Consider the following 22,722-nt stretch of genomic DNA (forward strand, 5'->3'; position numbering starts at 1 on the left):
GAAAAAAGAGCAGAGTATTTTAGCTTCCTTTTTTGTTTGTTTTTAATATGTACTGGTAAGTTTCTAGAACGTGTGGCCACAGGATCTGCTTGAAAGTTTTCTGGCTGCTGAAAATTTAGGAGCCGGAGGAGCCGAATAAAATTTACACTGGTGCAGGTGAGTGCTCCGCTCAGCTCTTCAGCCTGCAAGACCAGAGTTTCAAAAATATCACAGGGTAGAGAAATAAGGTCTAGAAATTTACATATTAAGTGAAGTACACAAATGCTGAGATTCTCTGCTCTTTTTTTGCATTGACATTCACACTTCTCCAAATTCTGCAGTGCAGTTCAACAACAACAACAACAGAGGGGAAAGTGTATACAGAAAATTGTATGCAACAGCTAGGGAGAATATGTATGTATTAAGCAAGACTGCATACAAATATTAGGAGAAATATCCTTGAAATTGTATATGAATTTTTGTGCTGATACAGAAATGGGGCAAACTGAAGTTTGGAGAATAAGGAAATGGAGAGAAACCAATCCCTATGAGGTCTGTCCCTCCCCAAGTATAATTTGCCACTATTTACATGGTGGATCCTGCTTGTGCAACCCTTGAATGCAAGACATGGATCCCCACAGATCCCAGAGCTAAACCTACAGCTCTTCTCCCTTGCTCTGCTTAGGCTCCACCCATTCCAAAGCAATTTTCTGTACATTCTTCCAAGTGGAGCTTTATTCCACTTGCTGTTTCCCATGGATGCGCCTCTTAGAATAGCCCAAGATTCAAAACTGGATAAAAAAGTGACTTGACCCTGGTGATTTACAGCCTCATGAACTGCACCATGAATTCCGACTGGTTTGGAGCAGGATCTGAGCAGCTTACATGCTCCATGGCAAAACTAAATTCAAATAAATTAAAATGTGGAACCCGAAGGTCGTATCCAATGTCAGTCATACTCATACCCCAGAGAAATTAATGGATTTATGTTAGTCATAGGAGTTGACTTCTTTGGAAGGTTTTTGGACTCCCCTTCATTAGAGACTTTCCAACAGAGGTGGGATTCCTCGGATGTGATTCCTGCATTGCAGGGGATTGGACTAGATGACCCTCTGGGTCCCTTCCAACTCTATAATCGTACAATTCTATGCCTATTATTGTCAATGGGTCCACTTTGAGCGTGACAACCACTGGATAGAATGCAGAATTTTTAAGTGAACATGGTTATATGAGGACCAAATCAGGGATATTGTTTTTCAAAAACCAGCCATAGAAAATCTAGCGCTCAAACCCAGAAGGCCTTAAAAGAAATATCTTTGATTTACAGAATAAAGATGCCTGGCAATTGGCTATCCCTGAGAAGATAACTCATAACTTGAAACCAATTAAAGGAACAAAACAAAAAGAAAAACAGAGAAATTTGATGCAGTAGAGTAGAGTGGTCATTCTTTCAAAATGAAACAGGTCTTAAAAGATAAACTTTACAAAGCATCTTTGCAGATATGGCTATCCTGAACAGCACAGCTTGAAATATAGCCTTCCCTAGGAACAATTATCCATGATGGATTTTAAAAAGAAAAAAACTTTTTTGCTGTGCCCGATACATTATATGATGGAGATTTGGATAATTTGAATGGGTTAATAAGAATAATTTATGTTAATGTGCTATATGATATCTGTTATGGGGGTGAGGATGCTGTGTTATATATTTGCTACTATATTTTTTTAAAAAAACCAGGAGATTTTGTATAAAATAAAGGAAAAGATGGCAATGAAAGGGCAGGGATAGTTAGATCAGAGCTGTGCGGATAGTTAGATCAGAGGTGTGGCACAGGAAGAGAGGGGGTTTAACCCAAGGACGGAAAACCTCCAGGTGTTATTGGATAGTAACTCTCCGCAGGCCCTAAGCCAGCCTCAAAAATTGCCCCTATCCAGCTTCCTTTTTTAAAGAAAAAAATCATGGAACTCCCCTTTAACAGCTTGTTAGATCATAGAGATTTTTAATGTTTTAAGTAAGGGTAGAATAAGCCTCATGTGCCCCCTTTGTGAAGGATGAAACCCAGACCATCTGGAAATCAATGCACATGGCAGAACTGGCGATTGGTTATTTTTTTTGTGTGTGTGTGGTAGGTGGGTTTTATTGGAAGATGGCGGCTGGAAAGTTCCGGAAAACCAAAGCAAACAGAAGAGGCGTTTTGCAAGATTCACAGAAGGGATCTTCCTGTTCTCTCTCCACGCCACATGGCACATCCTGGGGCTAAAGAATAAATTTAATGCTGGGTGTCCCCAGCACTGCCAGCCCAGAGCTGCAATTTTAATTTCATGCATTTAAAACGTTGTTAACCTTGCTTTTCAAATTTGTAGAAATTTCGGAGGAGGATTACAATCTACTAGGCCTTTTGGAAAGTTGTTTGTTCACTATGCACTTGGGACGCCTCTTAAGATATTGAAATCAAATATGGCATGATGGTTTCTGAGATCAAGGAGCAGGTTTTCATCTATGTTCAGACACAATTGGACAGCATTTTGAATCAAGATGGCAGAATGAACCTTCCAATACTGCTTTGATTTTTTGGTTTCTTAGATTTCCTGAGCAAAGCCAAGTGCAATGCTGCTAGTAAATAAATTAAATTAAAATTAAATATCTAATTAAATATACCCTGGTTGGCATTCCTTTCTGAGCCTGCCTCTAGATAACTTTGCTAGCTCTCTACTTGATAAATAAAGCCAAAGAGAAGTGTCAAGTGCTTACATTTGTCCCTCCGGTGTGTATGTAGACCCGGAGATGGTGAACTCATGCAGGCTGCAATGGATTCCTTCTATCTTCTCAACAATGAACATCTGCAATAAAGGCAGAGAGAGGGAGAGAGGGAAAGGTGAGCAATGGAAAGAATCCCACACGGCTGAGTAATATTTTTTCAAAATGTAGTAATGCTCCCATTCTCCCCGTTTGTTCAATTATACCTGGCCTTCCTGCGCATTTTATACACAATCCACTGAAACAAGCTAACAAACGACACAAAAGGAAACAGGGTTGGGGAGGGTAGAAGGGGGAAAGCAAACTTAAGTGGTGATTATTAAACTGTATTTGTTGCAATTCAAACATTGCTCTGTGGCAATGTGGAAAATGAAGCAATAGGCAATCCCTCAGGGCTTCTTGGAGCACCACGATCACTGCAAGGCAAGTTCTGCAGGATCCGCCGACAGAGGAGGAGGCCCTAAGGGACACTTTGCTCAGAGCACCATCAAAGCTAGAGCAGGTCTTACCTCTGGTGCAGGCATGTTCAAAGGCATGTTTCCCAGTTTTTATTTTTATTTTGGTTCAGACATCTCACCAAACCATGACTGCCACAAGTTATGGTGTATAAAGTTCTCTTCGCCATTTTAAGCTCACAACAAACACCTTTTGCGGTAGGTTAGGTTGAGAGCGAGAGACGGACTGTCACATCACCAGGTCACACAGCTCTGTGGCTGAGTGGGGACTAGAACCCAGCTCTCCCCAGTCTTAGTCTAGCACTCTAGTCAGGGCCAACTCACCTATTAGCTCTGGTGAGGCAGCCACCTCAGGCAGGAGGCTGGGGACAGCTGGGAGGGGTAGCAGATCTGGGTCCCTGAGAAGTGTGTCGCTCCCTGCCTCCTGCATTTGTTGCCTGTGGCCTCTGCCTCACAATGTCCTCTCTTGGCCTCCTTTTTTCTTCAGCGCACCAGGGCTTCCCCAGGTTTCTTCCAGTCGCCTCAGGCGGAAGAGGCAGGGGGAAGGCAGCGATGGTGGGGGGGGGAGGGAGGAGGGCACAGTGGCATACCGTGGGGGAAGCCACAAGGGCAATTGCCCCAGGAGCAAAATTGTTTGGGGGCACAAAATTTCAACTCCTGGTGCTGCCTCAATACAGCTACATGCTTCCGTCGCTGGACTCCATTGAAAATGGCTTCTCCTTGAGAATTGGGAAGTAGCCTCTCCAGACAACAGAATGTCTCTTCTTTTCTTATCTCTACGGCTGTGATCTCCCAGGTGACATGGACGCCATTGGGCATTTCAATGTGCATGCATACTCCATTTCCCTCCCTCCGCACGGCCCTGGGCACTGGCAACCCATGCTACACCACTGAATGGGCACCATATTCTATTTTGCCTCAGGCGGCAAAATGTCTTCTTCTTCTACCACTACGCTGCTTCTTACCACTACGCTAGCTCAACTCTCTCACCTTATGTGCACTAAACATTCCTGACAGTGAAGAACTACGGGTTTCAGCATCATTAGTTCTGCTCCGGCAAACATTTCCGCTGGAGCCGAACGGAGAGGATCGAGGGAGGAATTCAGCAGAGGGACAATTTGGTGAGCAGCTTCACTAATTAATGGGAATTGCAGCTTGGCGTTCCGGTCCATGTGCACAACACTTCAGCCAAGCAAATTTACAGGGGTTTCAGAAAGCCCATGGTATCTACAGAACACCGCCACCTCACCCCACGCCAGATGAGCAAGAGATACTGCTATGATTTATGAGAATGAAGAGGATATCAGAGGATATCCACAAAGGCAGCACGGGTTGCCAACGTTTCTCTTTTAGTTATGCTCCTGTGCTTTGAAGCAGCGCATGCAAGAAAAAAAGATGGGTGTCAGGAGCTCCTATGATCCATGTGAGGCTGCCTCATGTGGTGATCTTTTGGATCACAGGCAGAAGCTTCTCAGCGAAGGACCCTCAGGCCCTAGACTGAGTTGGCCCTTGCAGGTATTTTCTTTTCACACAGACACACACCCCACTGTTAAGAGAACCACACATACCACCTCGAGGTCCTTGGAGGAAAGCTGGGAAATTGGGAGAATTTCAGTTATAAGGAAGGAAGGAAGGAAGGAAGGAAGGAAGGAAGGAAGGAAGGAAGAATCAAGGAAGGAAGGAAGGTGGGGGGGATCTTGTTTTTTCATGAGATCTCGGTGGCCATTTTGAGTGCAAGATACATGCTTAAGCGTCGCCACTCGTGAAGAAATCCCACCCTCCAGAAATCAAATAGGGAACAAAGCCCTCTGCTCTTTGTGTTTCAAGGAAAGGGCTGAGAATATACCATTTCAACTGTATCCAACTTCATTTTCTAAAATTAGGCAATGGAGAATAAACAGCAAGCCTTGCAGGGACTCTATCTTCCTTGGGCAGAGGGAAAAGCTCATTAAAAACAGCTGGATTCCCCCCTACCTTTTTGTCCAAAATATCTGTTAGAGATGGAAATTTATAAGGGCCCAGCTCACATGGTTAATTTGTGATTTGGGTGTGTGTAGAACATTACTATGCTTTTCAGGTCTTTTCATGAGCACTGCAAGTAGGTCCACCAGATTCAAAGGAATACACCCAAGAATAGACACCTGAGGGGTCTCAGAGGGCAGGAATGGCCAGTGGTTGGGACAGAAAGACCTGATCTCATTCTTCCAATGCATGCTGGGAGTGGGCAAGATGGATACAGAGACCAAGTGAGGTGCCTCAGAGGGATTTTTGGCTCATCGGCCCCTGGGCCTATTTGCCTGTGATTTGGCAGGCTTCAACTACTCTGGAGGGGTAAGTAGCCTGCAAATTTCATCCACTTCTGTCAAAAGGTGTGTAGGAAAGGTTAGAGAGTTCTTTTGTAAAAGGCGAAAGATTTATACGATCTGAAGAGAAACCAGACTTTGACTGGGGGAATACATTCTTTTTTTATGAAGCAAAATAATTAGATCTATCAAGGAGAAAGAACCTACCTCAGGATATTCCCTAATTTTTTGGTTGCAGGATATGAATCACGTAGGGGGAGCATTCAATAAGCAATTCCCCACACATAGCTGGATATGAGAAAGTAAAAACAGCAACAACCCTCTTCCACCCAATTCTTCTGAATGAGCTGGCGCTGACCAGATGAGAACAAAATGAAGAAAAAAGAAAAAAAGTAAGATGAAAATAAAAACGAGCTCTTGTGAGTTGTATACATTTGAGTCTTCTCAGCCCCCAAATTCCTGGTTACTTCCTCCTGGCTTTTGTTCAGTGTAACTGGACTGTCAACACTGCTGAAACCTGGTTAATGTACCAGAACATACCTGGCCTGGAGGATGCATTTTGGGGAAGATGACAGATTGAGCAAAGAGAGGGGGGCTGAGTTGCAGCAGACAAAACCAGCTTGCAATTTCATTTCATTTTTTAAAGTAACCCTTTTTGATAGAGAGAGAGACCGAGAAGCAGCATAGAAACATCCAGGGAAGACCCAAACAGATCTGTATTCTCTGAGCACATTCAACTGTGTCATGAGGACTGTTCACACATTACATCCTGTGCGCTTGTGTGTACAGCTGCCTGAACGCTTGTAGAGTTTGGGTTTGATATCCCAGCTCTATCACTGCCCTAAAGAGTGCCTGGCGTGCTCTGGCCCATGGGGTCACGAAGAGTCGGACACGACTAAACAACTAAACAACAACAAGGAGTCTCAAAGCGGCTACCAATCTCCTTTCTCTTCCTCCCCCACAACAAACACTCTGTGAGGTGAGTGGGGCTGAGAGACTTCAAAGAAGTGTGACTGGCCCAAGGTCACCCAGCAGCTGCATGTGGAGGAGCGGAGACGCGAACCCGGTTCACCAGATTACGAGTCTACCACTCTTAACCAATACACGACACTGGCTCTCTGTACATATCTTTGGGAACGTAAAAGCACAAAGAGAGCCCTGCTGGATCAGACCAATGGCCCATCTAATCCAACATCCTGTTCTCACAGTGGCCAACCATGCCTGTAAGAAACCAGCAAGCAGGACCCGTGCACAAGAAGCCTCTCCCCTCCTGCTGCTTCTAGCAGCTGATATCTGTCCTAAATCTTCCAGCATTCAGCTTTATGGGGTGACCACGACTTCCAGTGGCTCTGTAGCTTGACAGTACAAGATTGGAAAGTCGGCATGCCCTAACCGAAGCCACACCTGTCTTGTTCTTGGACAGCTGTGAGAAAAGACCTTGAGTCGGTTCCTCCAGATGAGTGAGCTTTTTGGTCCTTTGCCAGTGGAGTTTTCCATCTTTTTGACGCAGCTGTTAGCTTGCATCCTTAAGCCTTTTAAAGTAAATGGGGCTTTGTGGAACTGGCTGCCCTCCAGCCCCTTTCAGACTGGCTTGAGGAGGATTGAGCGCTTGCCCGTCCGGTTTGGGGATTAGCCCCCTGCTATTTTTGCTCGGGTGTTTACATTCGTCCTGGAAAGATGTTCTTTTTATTAAAAAAAAAAAAGCACACACAAAATGTGCACAGAGCAGGATACCTGCTGGATCTCTCGCCGCTGAACTCTTGAGCCCTGCCTTCGGTTGCGTTGGCCACCAAATGCTTTGTAACGAGGAGAGGGAGAGGAATGCAGAGCTCGGTTGCCATGGGATACGGCGTTGCCTTTCTGAATGCCACAGGCCAAATCCTGAATCCTTCGTCTAAAAATGCCCAGGCTGGTACATGAAATGGCCAGAAAGTCAGGAGAAGATCCGTAGCTCAGTGTCGGAGCATCTTCTTTGAATAGAGAAGATCCCAGGTTCAGTTCCTGGCACCTCCTGGTAGGGATAGGAATGTCCCCTGTCTGAAACCTTGGAGAGTCAGTGTAGACCAGGCACCCCCAAACTCGGCCCTCCGGATGTTTTGGGACTACAACTCCCATCACCCCTAGCTAACAGGACCAGTGGTCAGGGATGATGGGAATTGTAGTCCCAAAACATCTGGAGGGCCGAGTTTGGGGGTGCCTGGTGTAGACAACACTCAGCCAGATTCCTGTGTCTTTAAAAAGAGGCTTAATCCATAGATGGGTACATGCCATACCCCTGGGAACCTCACCTCATCTCTGCTGAATTTTCTGCCAGCCAGCGGGATTTTGTAGTCTACATCCCTCTCTGCTTAGATCTAGGGATTCAGGTCCGACCTGAAGCCTCCAGCTTTGCCCGACCCCCTTCAGGTGGCAAGTGGCAGGCTTGAATCTTCAAGTGGGCAAAAGTCCCTTTAACAACAACAATTTAAAAAAATTAAGAAGGCTGTGCATGCGGCTTGATAACCATAAAGACCCCAGAAGCCACAAGTGGTACACTTCTGCCCTAGGACCTAAATCTCTGAGTGAGGGGAAGATGCATCTAATCTCTAGCCTGCATGCATATAAATGCAAAATGCATGTACACTAAGGTTCCACGCAGCACCCAGGCAGCCATTTCACACCCTGCAGATGCTGAGAGAACTGGGGTGCCACAAGCACCTCTCGATTCTTATCAGGGAAATGTTGGAAGGCCTTACTGCCAGAGCCACCTGAGAATGCTGAAGGGCTTCGATTTCTGTGGACAGACCAGATCCACATCTCCCTGGCTAATGTGAAGATCAGATTTCACACTTCTCCGAATTTCGCCACATAGTTCTTGGCTCAAAACATTTGCATTTGAAAATAAAATAAAATCCATGGGTTAGAACAGAACGCATTAAGAAATGTGTACAATGAGGGGGGAAATCCACATGGGAACCTCAATATAACGTACACGGGGTTGCTTGCAGACTTCTTGGAAAGTTCAATTAGTACGAACTGCAGATGCTGGGTAGATAATTTGGCAACACATCCGGGCAGTGCTTGAACAGCTGCAACAACTACTGTCTGTTTCTGAGCATCACACTGAATGCCATGGGGGGAATGTCTTCCCCACATTAGCGTCGCCCCCATCTCAACTGCCAATCAATGGAGGATGAAGGCACTTGGACCTCTCATCTGTTCAGAGTGAAGGGTGGGTATCCAATCCTGGCAACCCAGGAAATGTGTGCACATCTGAGGGGACACAGGAGAGGCTGAGGCAATGCAAACAGGAAGGAAGAGCAAACAGTCTTTAGTGCATTGTGGCGTTTTCAGTGGATATTTATTTTAGCGAAGTCTCTTAAATACCATAGATGGGAGTCCAGAGTGGAAAAAAATTCTGGTATGCTACACGGAAGAAATGGAGGAAGAACAGTGTATGATTTGAGGAGAAAGGAACAGATAGGGTTTCGTATTCTTTTGTACATAGCAGGAAGACTTACAACCAAATATAGATGAAAAACTTCCTCAGAACTACAGTCAACAAGAACAGGTGGTACCTCAGTAAACATCTTCCTGGTTGCTAAGAAGTACAGCCTTTTGTGCATTTTTGAGGGGATATTTATCGTTGCAGGCAAAAGTAGGAAGCACTTGCGGGTTGCTGCTTGCCTAGTTATTCCCATTAACTAATCCAGCAAGTCAATTTCTTATTTCACATATCCATAAGCTATACAGGCCAGACCTCCAGCTCAGGCTAACATTTCTGAAGGGGGAGAAAAAGCAACACGATAATATCCTTTTGTTTCTGTGAAAAAATATTTCTCATCAGAGAGGGAGAAGGAAGATAGAAAACGCAGGGCCTCTCATCTCTCTCTCCGCCATCCCTTTGAAATGCTAAGCCCAAATGCACAGCAGCTTGAGCCGTGAGCCACCATCGCCAAAGTCTTATCATTAATTATCTCATCTCCTACTCAGCAACCTGAACACACACTTAAAAGCTTGCCAGCTAAATACCTTGTTGATGAGGTGGGGAACTCAAACAGAGCGATAAAGGGATTTGCTTAATCGACAAAAGGCCTGGCACCTCATACAAAGAGGCCTCCTGTTTTTTTCAAGAACAGATTAAAAGTGTCTAAGGATGATGGTTCAGCTGTCCTTCAAGGAAAAAAAAGGGTGTAAAAGCAAGGACACAGAAACATTGACTAATAAGGAGACACGCTGCACAAGAGGACATGCTCACCCTATAACGTTTAAAGCACTAGGATTCCATACCCCCCAACATTCCTCAAATGAAAATAGGGACATTCCCTTCTACATCAGAGTCGTCATCCCACTGCATCCCGTATATATGAGCACTGCCAATGGAATATAGGAAAAGAGTGGGGCTGGCTGAGCTGCCCCAAATGGCTGCCACCAAGAGGAGTATGTAAGAGTACTGTACCAGCAAATGTCTCGGTTATATATGTGAAACTTAGAGGATATATGGCAAAACTGTGGGGCTTCCATCAGTCCGCCTTGGGCGTCAGAGGAGGCACCCACACCAAGTGTTTACAAGGCGGTACCTCCATGCCAGTAACGTAGTCTCTATGGTCAGTGGTTGGAGGGACCGCCGAAGGGCCCCTGTGTGCCTACATGAGCTGGGGCCCCTAAGGCCACTCCTGCCACCACCACCAATGTAATTGAGCAGTTCCGGCTGGTGGAGCTAAGTCACCCCAAACCTCCCCTCCGCATGGGTCCTGCTGGGCCTCCTCCCCCTGCCCCCTTTCCATGCTTGCAGAATTAAGGACTCTGTGTGATATAGTGAGAAGCCACCATGGCTTATGGGTTTTCATGACAATCATGGCATTTTCGGGGCACTTGGAGACCATTAACAGTTATGGCATCCCGCAAAGGATTCTGGGAGCTAGACAGTTGTTAGGAGACACCCTACCTCCCCTCAGAGGACTAAAATGGTTTAATGGCCCATTCATATTCACAGGCAACTCGAGGAATTGTAGCTCTGTGAGGGGAATTCTGGGAGCTGCAGTTTCTTAAGGACGCTGAAGATTGTCAGGAAACACCCACACAGAGCTACAGTTCCCACGGTTCCCCGTGAAGAGGAATTCCACTCTGGAAACTGTAGCTCTGGGAGCAGAATACGGGTTTCCGAACAACTCACAGTCCCCTTTACAAACTACAGCTCCCAGGATGCTTTGGGGGAAGCCATGATGGTTTAAAGAGGTATCATAGTTTTAACCCTGGTCTCGCAGGTCCTAATGGACACTCCTTGCCACTGAGGCGGCCCGTTCCTCACAGGACAGTGCTGATGTAGGAGTTACCCTCAGGCTATGCGTCTTCCCCATCCTCCAATAGGACACAGGAACCACCCACCAAAAGCGCCCCCTTCTTGTCACGTCTCAACGATGCCTTTAGATTGACAGCTTTCTTCTGGGTGACCGAGAGGTCAGTGCTAAAAACAGGAGCACGAGTCATCAGGAACAAAGCTGCCCGTGCATGCTAATTAAATTTGGTGAGGTGGGAAGAGGCGGGTGAGTCATATCTTGGAAGTGTTGCTGACCAAAAGCCTACTCAATCCTGTAGAAACTGTACAGGGCGGGATTTAAACAAGTTGCAGCCCTGATCAATCTGTGATTTATTTATTTATTAAAAAGGCATTTTCAGCAAATCCCAGAGGGCCACAAGAGAGTTCTGGCATTAATTAGTCTTTTAATTAACTCTGCCCAGGGCTGTATCTTCTCTGGCTGATTAAAAAGAAATTCAAATTTTTGCATCAAGGAAAAAAACAAATCTCCAAAACAGGTGGCAGAGGGGAGGGGAGGGCCGTCCCAAGACATTTCGATGCTGTAGGCCAAACATCCCGATGATGACCTGTCCCTCATGCCTACTGTGGATGTGAGTTCCATAGTTAAACTATGCACTCCATGAAGCACTTGATTTTCCTGGAGTGAGGCACCAACAGGCAATTAGTTTCAAAGAGGCTTTCCTCACTGAAACTGAGATTGCTGTCTTGTGTGGGGCATAGGTCCAACAAGAGACCCCCTAACAAGCTGAAGCAGAAAAGGCTTCTTCAAGATCTGTCCCCCAAACATTCTGCAGGTGCTGGAAATCACCAAATTTCACGTTCAGTAGCACCCGTTAAAATTCTGAGACCTGACCCTTCCTGGCGTTCATTTTCAAAGGCTGCCAATGGTCTAGGAGCCATTTGCTATGCAAAGCTGTAGGCCTGTAAGTGCTGTTAGCTAATGCTTTCTACACATCAACTTTCCACGTTTCCACTCCTCCTCTGCAGTAGAACCAAGCTAACCATTTATACAGGATTCTCCCAGTTTACACAATGGTAAGGGCAGGATGTGAGCCAAGCTGTTTAGTGACAAACAACATCTTCCCTGGAGAAGGGGGTGTTCCACAGCAGCCTAGCAAATATTTAACTTTGTCATCAAGTGTGCAAACCTACTAACAATTTCCATATTCCTGCTATTAAGCCTTTGCCTTTATTTAACCAGGGAACTCCTGATGGTTAAACATTAGCTAAGAATTTGAATCTTCTCCCAGAGACGTTTGGTGCCTGGAAGAATAAATATTTATCCAATGGATCCAGCATTTCACTCTTGGAAATTCAGACAGACAGCACCTGTCCTTAAAATTGACTTGAATGAGTATTCTCCCCTGCAGGTGCAAAGAATGACGTCAAAGCCCCAGCAACTGGGGATCTCAATACCTGAAGGAATGATTCTGCTGCCTGGGTTTTAATATCTTCAGTGAAAGGTCTTTAGCGCTGCAGAGGTGGGGACCTATTTTTTTGGCCCAAGGACCTCAAAATATTTCAGTTCCCCATCCCTTGCTTGACCAATGAACCAACTAAGTATTGCAGCCTTACTCTTAAAATGCTTATTTATTGCATACAATGTACACACTGCTTGATAATTTTTTAAAAACACAAACCCTCAAAGCATCTTGCAGAAGGAATAAAGCTATAAAAGTTAAAAGCAGCTATTTAAAACATTCAAATATAACTAAAATCAACAATGAGCTAAAAACAGATTAAAACACATGGCAACATTCTACACGTCTGGGTAAGCTTGTCTAAACAAAAATGTTTTTAGCAGACGCGGAGACGAGAAGAGTGAAGGTGCCTTTCTGATGTCTTGCCTTGCTATCATTAGGCTCAAATTTAAACAATAACCTTAAATGCAGAGGTTTATTATTTTTTCCCGTTATCGGCAGCCTGATTAACAATAGCCTGATACCGGAAACAATCTACAGAAATCCCCATTGAAATCTGGCTAAATAAAGTTTGGAATGTGGCTCTATCTCACCGCAGAAGGGTAATTAAATGCACTTCAGGGATAGACACTTTTTGTGAGACTTGGCTTCCTTCCTTTTCTTTTATAAATGAGACAGAAGATGCCATTATTCCACCCTCAACACAAGAATCTCTGTGGCAAGGCTACTTGAATTGATAATACATAAATAAACATATGAAACGACCACTGGACTAGCTACGGTAGTTATACAGTGGTACCTCGGGTTAAGAACTTAATTCGTTTTGGAGGTCCGTTCTTAACCTGAAACTGCTCTTAACCTGAAGCACCACTTTAGCTAATGGGGCCTCCTGCCGCTGCCGCGCCGCCTGAGCACAATTTCTGTTCTCATCCTGAAGCAAAGTTCTTAACCTGAGGTACTATTTCTGGATTAGCGGAGTCTGTAACCTGAAGCGTATGTAACCTAAAGCGTATGTAATCCGAGGTACCACTCTATGTTCTTGGATTTAAATGAAAAACAATAAAAATATGGGGGGGGGGGAGAGAGAAGAAGCCCCTGACTGGGAGATTCCAACAGCAAGCCAGGCTCTTGCTTATGCTAGAATCAGGGAAAAATCTTCCCCTGTTTACCCAACTCAGCAAGCAGCTTCCTAGAGAGATGAGCTGTTCCCTCCCACCAGCGGATTAGTAAGAGATGCTTCCACCACTGAACACGACCCCATCAGTTTTGCATAGAACGGCTTGCTGCCTCCCCCACATTCATTGCAAAAGGGGGAAAAAAGAAATTAACTCAGGTCATTCATGCAGCTGCAACTCTCAGGAAATACTTAAGAGACATCTCCACTCTATTGCTGCCACCGCCTGTCCCAGTCCCAAAGAAACACATCCTTGCAAGCGTTAACATTCACCAGCTGGAACAAAATGAGAGATGTGCTTCCAGAAATGGGCTCCCACATGGATCTTTGGGTTAAATCTTCTTGTGACAAATGCAAGGCGTTTATGTGGGATGGGGTTTACGAAGTAACTGTTAAGATCGATGTAGATCTTATGACTTCCCACCCGTATTTTGCAAAATTGCGTCTCCTCTGCAGCCTTCCCAAACAGTAGCTAAGGAGGTCAATCACTCAAGTCAAGCAAGCTGGTCCTTTCTGGTTATTTGCCAGTAATTCAAGTCCTGGCTTGAGGTGGTACAGTCCTTCTGCAGGGACTGTACCACGTTCATTTTCCCATCTGCCATAACGATGAAGCAGAAATCTTACCAACAAAACAAAGTTCAACTGGGCTTAAAAGGTTTCCTGAAGTAACGCCAAGAGGCTTCCCTTTGGGGGGGGGGGGCTTATCGCGATTTTCACAAGGAAACCAGAGGGCAGGGCCCAGCCCACTGTGCCCACGACTCACCCTGAACACGGACATCTGATTGGTCGTCAAAGTGCCCGTCTTGTCAGAGCAAATGACCGACGTGCAGCCAAGGGTCTCCACGGAAGGGAGGCTCCTCACGATGGCGTTCTTCTTGGCCATCCGGCGGGTGCCCAGCGCCAGGCAGGTGGTGATGACCGCCGGAAGCCCTTCAGGAATTGCTGCCACGGCCAAGGCCACGGCAATCTTGAAGTAATATATCGCCCCACGGAACCAGGAGCCGCCGTGCACGGGGTCGCTGAAGTGGCTGATGTTGATGACCCAAACGGCGATGCAGACCAGGGAGATGACTTTCGAGAGCTGCTGGCTGAATTCGTCCAACTTCTGCTGCAGGGGGGTTTTCTCAGGCTCGGTAGCGACCATCTGGTTCCTGATCTTCCCGATTTCGGTGTACACTCCCGTGGCAATGACGACGCCAACCGCCTTTCCTGCAGCGATGTTGGTTCCCTGGAGATAAGAAATAGGGCTGTTTCATGTATTATTATTTTTGCTATTATTCCTCAGCAATTAGTGGGGGTGATCAATGTTTAAATGGGGTTTCCAGGGGACTGAATCAGGCTCCCCCAACCTGGTGCCTTCCAAATGTTTCCAAATGATAACTTCCACCAGCCCTAGTCAGGGTTTAGACAGGGCTTTTCCCTGTGAAAAAAAGGATTGTTTGTTCAACCACTCTGGGAAGTGTAGTTCTGTGAGGGGAACAGGGGCCACCTAACAACTCCAGCTCCCAGAATTCTTTGGTGGAGGCCATGACTGTTTGAAGTGGTATTATAGTGCTTTTAATGTATGGTGAGGATGAGGCCTGCATCAAGCTGAGCTACACAAGCAGCCAAACCCTGTAGCAGAGCTCTTGTAGTTCTGTTTAGGGGGGGATAGGGCCTGTTTACACAAACTAAGCTCAAATTCGCACATGTAAAAAGCACCGTTATACCGCTTTAAACAGCCATGGCTTCCCCCAAAGAATTCTGGGAGCTGGAGTTTGTTAAGGGTGCTGAGGGTTTTAGGAGGTTGCCCTATTCCCCTCACAGAACTACAATTCCCAGAATCCCTTGGGAAAGGGGGGTTCATTGTTAAACCAGTCTAGGGACTGCAGCTTTCTGAGGGGAACAGGGCATCTCTTGACAACTCTCAGCACCCTTAACAAACTACAGTCCCCAGGATTCTTTGGGGGAAGCCATAAACGTTTAAAGTTGCATCATAATGCTTTAAATATCTGGGATGACTGTGGCCTAACTCTGAGGTGGAAGAGTTACCCAAAGGTTGCTTCTTCACTGCCACCAGGCCTCCCCTCCATGAATTGCACAGTCCTCCATGACATGGCCTCCAAGAATAGCCACAGATAGCCTTGTCCTCCATGAATTGTTCTAATCCTCTTTTAAAGCTTGATGGCCATCACAGCCTCTTGTGGCTACTTTAGGCATGAGGGTACTTACAGAAAAAAGCATGTTCTTTTTATCCTGGTTGACAGCCCTGGGGTCAGGAACTGGATCTGTGTGTTTGATGACAGAAACAGATTCACCTGCGAAGGAAAAACGATGTTGAGCATAATTACAAGGATTTCAAACTAGTACAGAATGAGGAGAAAACAGAGACAGGGGGAGGGAGGGAGGGAGGGAGAAACATGTATACCCCTCTTTGTTCCTAGGAGGAAAAGTGGGCTATAAATTTAATAAATACAATAAACATCTAACAAAAAGCAGGGTAAGCAGTGATTCCTGCATTGCAGGGGTTTGGACAATTTTATGAATCTGACCAGCTGAGTCTCCTGTAGAAACATAGAATAACAACGAGGGTCATCTAAGTCCAACATTCTGCAAGGCGGAAATCTTTTTGCCCAATGTGGGGCTTGAACCCACAACCCTGAGATTAAGAGACTCCTGCTCTACCAACTGAGCTAGCTAAAGGTAAAGGACCCCTGGATGGTTAAGTCCAGTCAAAGGCGACTATGGGCTTGTGGTGGTCATCTTGCTTTCAGGCCAAGGGAGCCGGCATTTGCCCACAGACAGCTTTCCAGGTCATGTGGCCAGCAGGACTAAACCGCTTTTGGTGCAACAGAACACCGTGACGGAAACCAGAGCGTACGGAAACACCGTTTTCCTTCCCGCCACAGCGGTACCTATTTATCTACTTGCACTGATGTGCTTTCACACTGCTAGGTTGGCAGGAGCTGGGACAAAGCAACGGGAGCTCACCGCAACACACAGATTCGAACTGCCGACCTTCCGATCGGCAAGCCCAAGAGGCTCAGTGGTTTAGACCACAGCGCCACCCACGACCCTTCTGAGCTATCTGGGCTGGTCTTGCTGCGCCCAAAGTGAAAAAGATAAATCAGGGGAGGCAGGGTGCGTCAGCAGGCACCAAGGAAGGTTCTCAGGGTAGCATAGGACAAACACAGACACACACCAGTGAGAATGGACTGGTCTACTCGTAACGTCGTTGACTTGATCTCAATGATCCGGATATCGGCAGGCACCTTGTCACCAACTGTGAAAGGAAAAAGGACAACAATATGGTTCACAAGCAGAAACTGTTTGCATCTGATAACTGATTAAATAGGGGTGAAATGAGACTTCCCTTTTTCTGATTCCTTATTGTTTTGGTTAGCTGTGCCATGAATTCCAGTGTGGTGTAGCGGTTAGAGTGCTGGACTTGGGAGAGTCCAGGGTTGAAATCCCCACTGAGCTCACTTGGGTGACCATTGGGCCAGTCACTCACTTTCAGCCTAATCTACATCACAGGGTTGTTGTGCGATAAAATGGGAGGAGAACTATGCATGCCACCTTGAGCTCCCCTGGTGTAATACCGTATATATGTAATGAATAAATCAATCAATCCAGGAATTCTCTTGGATTCCAGGTTCACGAAAGCCTTATTAGCGCATTGCCAGGATTCAGCCCTGCCTAGAGTTAAAACCTGGGGTCTCCTTGGAGGAAAAGCAGATGGCGCAGGAGACCCTAGCAGCCCCAGCAGCCAGCATGGCCAAGGACCAGGAACGATGGGAATTGGGGTCCAGAAAGTTGCTGCAACTCTAGATATGCAAAAAGGAATTGTGGATTGGCCAGGGAACGATTCTTCGCAGTTCATCACCCGAAAAAGTAAGAAGCACAAGGCAAAAACAAACCCACACAAAGCAAGGAAGGCCATACCTGCCACCTCTACAATATCTCCTGGGACAATGTCACGTGCTCGGATCCGCTGAACTCCGTTCCTATCGGCCCTGATCACCTTCCCCATTTCTGGTTCATATTCCTTCAAGGCTTCAATCGCACTCTCTGCATTCCTCTCCTGCAAAGACGGGCAGTTTTCACATTAATTGGGGAGGGGGCTAGAGACGGGCAGTCTCCCGCTCCCCCACAGTTAGCAGCTTTCCATAAGAACCTTCAAAAAAAATTGAGATCCCTCAATGAGTTGCTTCAGGTATCCATTCTCTTTGGGTGCCTATGCCCCACAAGGAACAAGCCATGTTCTGGTGGCCTTCTCTCCATTTGTTCATTTGGCTAGCTTCTCTCAGACACCCAGTAGATCACTGTGGCCTGCAGGGGAGCTTCTCCTGCAAAGTCCATAAATCTCAGGAGCCCCACTCTGCAGGAACTCTGAGCAGGGCCTTAAGGGTGGCTGCCCCTGTTCTGTGGAATAGCATTCCTGTCGACAGGCCCCCACTCTGCACCTTCTGGAAACAACTGAATACATTTCGTTCCAATAGCCTTCCCCAGCTGGATAAAGGATTCTTTACCACAAGTATCCATTTGTTGGGGTTTTAGTCTTGCTTTAAAGGCATCCGCTTTTGCTTTTTCAAACCTTTCTTACTTGTCTTATGCATAAACAGCCTTGAGGTGGCAGTTTAGAACGCGATAAACAAATTAACTGTAATAATAACATTGTGCAACAGCAGGAGTCAGAATCATAGAACCGTCGAGCTGGAAGGGACCCCCGGGGGTCTAATCCCCTGTAATGCAGGAATATTTTGCCCCTCGCGGAACTTGAACCCACAGCCCTGAGCTTACGGGTCTCATGCTTGACCGGCTGAGCTCTGTGTGCCACGCCGATTGTCCCACCCACTTTGGCCTCCAGCCACACCTGCCACAGACATGCGGAGATTATGCCTGTGAGGAAATGCGGCCCCCGGCCTAGGAAAGGTTCCCCACATTGCATGATGGGAAACAAGGTGGCCTCCCCCCCAAGTCACACTCCAAGGTGCCACCGTACCTGCCACACTCCCACCACTGCATTGGCAAGGAGGATCATGATAATGACAATGGGTTCCACGAAAGCCGTCACTGTTTCTTCCCCTTCCTCAAACCAGGCCAGGATCTGCAGAGGGAAGAGAGAAGAGGAAGGAAGGGCCATGAGGTCAGTGGTTAGAGTATATTTATCTTATTTATTTATTCATTCATTCATTCATTCAAAAAAAATATTAATTTTCTGAATTTATAACAAAATATCAACAGATATAAACAAACAAACAAACACAGATCCTAACTGCAATAATTCCACTTTTGTTAACATTGTTAGGTGACTTCCTCGAATCCCCCTGGCTGAGTTTCCATGTACATCATTGTAGCAGTTTTCCAAAACTATTTTCACATAAAATTTACTTAGTCAATTAACATACCGTATTTTTCGCTCTATAAGACGCACCAGACCACAAGACACACCTAGTTTTTGGAGGAGGAAAACAAGGGGGGGGGGGGAATCTGAATCTCAGAAGCCAGAACAGCAAGAGGGATCCCTGCGCAGTGAAAGCAGCAATCCCTCTTGCTGTTCTGGCTTCTGGGATAGCTGCGCAGCCTGCATTCGCTCCATAAGACGCACACACATTTCCCCTTACTTTTTAGGAGGGAAAAAGTGAGTCTTATAGAGCAAAAAATACGGTATTTCTTTCTTTTCATTCTAACTTTAAACATATTATTCTATAACATCCCATATTTAAATCCTAGGCCCATCTAGTACTTGCAAATAGAACTACTTGCAAGTACTAGATGGGCCTAGGATTTAAATATCTTAGCGTATTTAGCTAAATAGTCTTTAAATTTCTTCCATTCCTCCTGGTGCTCCTCCTCCTTCTGGTCGCGGACTCTTCCAGTCAGATCGGCTAGCTCCCAAAAGTCCATCATCTTCATCTGCCATTTCTCCACTATTTATTTGCTGAATTTATACCCCAGCTTTTCTCTCCAAGGAGCTCAAAGGGGGGGGGGTTACAGAGTTCTTCTTATTCTCCCCCACCTCCCAATTAATCCCCACAACCACCCTGTGGCTAGGGCCAAGAGGCAGCGATTGGCCCAGGCTCACAGCTTTTTGGCAATGCCTAAAATACTCCATAGCTTCCACTGACCATTGGGCACTCTAAGCTTTGAACAGCTAATCTGAAAACTGAGCTAAAAAGTAGGTTATTTATTTAAGTGCTGGGTGCTTTTTGGCACACCAAATTCGGTATATTTTTCCCAACTGGGGGTACAGTGAGAACAGAAACCAAACCACACAGAAACCCTTTCCAGCCTTGTATTCGATCGAAAGAGAGACAGCGGTCATCAAACAGAAATCTACTTAACTCTCTGTTACTAGTCATTTTGTGTGTGTTTTTTTAAACTCCTACTTTGGCTGAATTTTCCTTGGGAAATATTCCCCAAGCAGCTGCAGAGCGTAATTCTCCCTTTTTTTCTTCGAGCGGAAAAGCCAAGTCGAAAAGCAAAGAAACAGGGACCTGTCGTGTTAATGCTACGCTTGGAGAAAGAGCAGACCGATTTGTGAAAGCGCCATTGAATTCCCACCGTGCTGTTCAGCTCTCTGTATTTTCATTTTTATCAGATTAAGTAATTGGCTGTTAATAAGGAAACAAAGTGTGTGTGGGGTGGGGAGAGCGAGCGAGGAAGGCAACCCACCAGGACTTATAACTCTTTTATTCAAAATATTTTAATTCTGCAAACTGGCGGTGGGGGAAGGAAAGGAAAAACTGGATATTGTAAAATTTCAGATTCGGTTTTCGGAGGTTGTTTAAAGCAAGCCACATCTCTGCTTGTCCCTGCACATGTCCCTGATGGTCTGCCCACTTTCTCGTGGTCCCTTGGAGTGCTAGTGGTGGAAGCATCAGTAAGAGGCAGTGTGGTATAGTGGTTAAAGTGTTGGACTAGGACTTGGGGATGGAAGGACCCATGTAGGCTAAAGGTGAGATATGAATGCCATCAATAAACAATGTTGTCCATAATTATTACATTTACACATACAGGCGACTCCCCACTTACGCAGGGGTTACGTTCCCTTGCATGTGCGCAAAAATAGTGGAAATACTGTCTAAACCTCTGGAAACAGACTGGTATGAATGGTGGCAAATGCCCCCACAATCACTCCCTCCAAACCTTTCTCAAACTCCAACTCTCCATGGCCCTCAAAGGTTCATGGGATTTTACTTGCAAAGACTCTTGGGATTGGCAACCATTTCCCTGCTCTTTTCGCGCCATTTTCTTTACAGTTTTCCTGCTCTTTTGGGGCCGTTTTTGCCCTTTCTTGTGCCCTTTTGCAGTTTAAATCTATTTATGTGTTTCCTGGCGCTGTGCGTATATGCGGTTGCACACAAGTTGAGTGTGTGTTGGTGGGGAGTCGTCTGTACAGCAGCTTCTCTTAAAATTGGTTTATGATGCTCCCCTTCATAGCAATCTCAGCGGGCCAGCGCCAACAAAATGGGGGCACTGGGGATCAAGGAGGAGGCACACCCACACGTTCAGGAGGATCCCAAGATTGGCACGAATACCAAAAACAAAATCTGTAGAGGGAAAAGAAGCCCTGAGGAACGAGCAGTCAAAGTGGCCCCAGAATGTAGTCTTGGGCTCAGAGACTCACTGACTTAACATCAGGAATAAGGATTATCTGGCAGCATACAGTGGTACCTCAGGTTACATATGCTTCAGGTTACATACGCTTCAGGTTACAGACTCCGCTAACCCAGAAATAGTGCTTCAGGTTAAGAACTTTGCTTCAGGATGAGAACAGAAATTGTGTTCCGGCGGCGGCAGCAGGAAGCCCCATTAGCTGAAGTGGTGCTTCAGGTTAAGAACAGTTTCAGGTTAAGAACAGACCTCCAGAACGAATTAAGTACTTAACCCGAGGTACCACTGTACTTACGAAGGAAACGAAGGCAGCCAAGAGGAGGATCCGAACTAGGAGGTCTTCAAACTGCTCTAATATCAGCTCCAGGAGCGATTTTCCTAGGAAGAACAATGAACAACAAAAGCCAGAATTATCTTCAGTCCTTCAACAATGCAAAATTCTAACCACTGAGTGACTTTGCCCCACAAACCCATCTCTCCACCCCAATAATGTATGTGGGTTGCATCCGATTTACTCCAGAGTAGACTTGCTGAAATTAATGGATGTGGCTAACTTAGGCCCACTCATTTCAATGGGTCTACCCTGAGCATGGCTAGCATTTGGATACAACCCTAAGGCTGTAATGTCATATCCACCAGCCTGAGATTTACTTCTGAGCAGGCAAGTCTAACATGGTGCTTTAAGGCTCTAGTCCTGTGCCAATGCACCCACCAGGGACTGAAGAATATACCACCGAACTCACCTGACTTAAGGCTCGTCTACATGAACAACAGATAAAGTGGCCACACTATTCTTGTGTCGTACCACCAGAGTGTTGGTGGAGGAGAAGAAAGACAAAATCTCTGGCACACAGAAATTTTGACTGCCAGGCTAGAATCCTCCCCCTTGACACGCTAGATTTCTATATGCGGTGGGTGCTTACATAGATGGTTTCTGGGGACATTTTACTGCTCCCTCACAGTGCATTTTGGAATGGCCAGTAGTCAGGGATGATGAGAGACAACAACATCTCAAGGGTGCCACATTGGAATGAGCTGTCTGAGCATGGAATAGATGCCTCATTTACTCCTACCCCCCGCAATGTAGGAACCACAGCTCAAGAATCACCAAGCTCCCCTTCCTTCTCCTCTGGGCATCTCCTTCCTCCGCCAACCCGCCCCACGTATAACAAAGCAGCTCTTCATGACCAAGCTGGATAACAGGAAGTCTGTGTACCTTCTTCAGCAGGAAGTTCTGCAGGTTTCCAGCGGAGAGCAGCCACGGACGGGAAAGAGTGGGAAAGAAAAAGGGCAGTCATTGATTTGCAAAAAGACCAAACACACAATCCAAATCTCTCATTGTTAGATGATACATTCACATACTCACTGTTTCCCAAACTTGAGTTTCCAGCTGTTCTTGGACTACAATTCCCATCATCCCTTGTCCTACTAGCTAGGGATGGTGGGAGTTGTAGTCCAAAAACAGCTGAAGACCCAAGTTTGGGAAACCATGCCCTAGGACACATATGAGAAGTGGATGGCCTGGTGTTGGCCTGTGCACTTATGTCTTCAAAAATGTTGCGTCCGTGTCTGGAGATTATATATTTTGAAGCATTTCTAAAGCACTCAACAGTTTCAAAATCTCCAGGTGTTGCGCACTATACGTACAATATGAAAAGGAGTTGCTGAACTGCATCGAGACATGTGCAAAGCTCTGAATAAAATGGACGCTGGCTGAATCTTTGCCATTTCAAT

General features: G+C 46.0%; 1 protein-coding gene across 3 annotated transcripts in view; it reads right to left on the reverse strand.

Moving 5' to 3' along the window:
* Nucleotides 1–22,301, reverse strand: part of ATP2A3 (ATPase sarcoplasmic/endoplasmic reticulum Ca2+ transporting 3) — a 47,472-nt gene extending 25,171 nt beyond the window's left edge. For 2 of the 3 annotated variants that reach the window (XM_082201363.1, XM_082201364.1), the window contains exons 1-8: nucleotides 22,205–22,301; nucleotides 21,284–21,366; nucleotides 18,374–18,478; nucleotides 17,314–17,452; nucleotides 16,571–16,651; nucleotides 15,601–15,686; nucleotides 14,153–14,617; nucleotides 2,732–2,820 (exon numbers count right to left, since the gene is read on the reverse strand). In XM_082201363.1, the coding sequence (XP_082057489.1) occupies nucleotides 2,732–2,820; nucleotides 14,153–14,617; nucleotides 15,601–15,686; nucleotides 16,571–16,651; nucleotides 17,314–17,452; nucleotides 18,374–18,478; nucleotides 21,284–21,366; nucleotides 22,205–22,286 (1,130 nt within the window). In that variant the 5' untranslated portion in view covers nucleotides 22,287–22,301. Of the gene's footprint in view, nucleotides 1–2,731; nucleotides 2,821–14,152; nucleotides 14,618–15,600; nucleotides 15,687–16,570; nucleotides 16,652–17,313; nucleotides 17,453–18,373; nucleotides 18,479–20,406; nucleotides 20,521–21,283; nucleotides 21,367–22,204 lie in introns of those variants that run through there. The other variant, XM_082201365.1, reaches the window with a different exon arrangement.
* Nucleotides 22,302–22,722: the final 421 nt, after the last annotated feature.

Source organism: Podarcis vaucheri (genome assembly GCF_965113315.1).
Source record: "Podarcis vaucheri genome assembly, chromosome: 15".
In the NCBI taxonomy this organism is placed as follows: Eukaryota; Metazoa; Chordata; class Lepidosauria; order Squamata; family Lacertidae; genus Podarcis; species Podarcis vaucheri.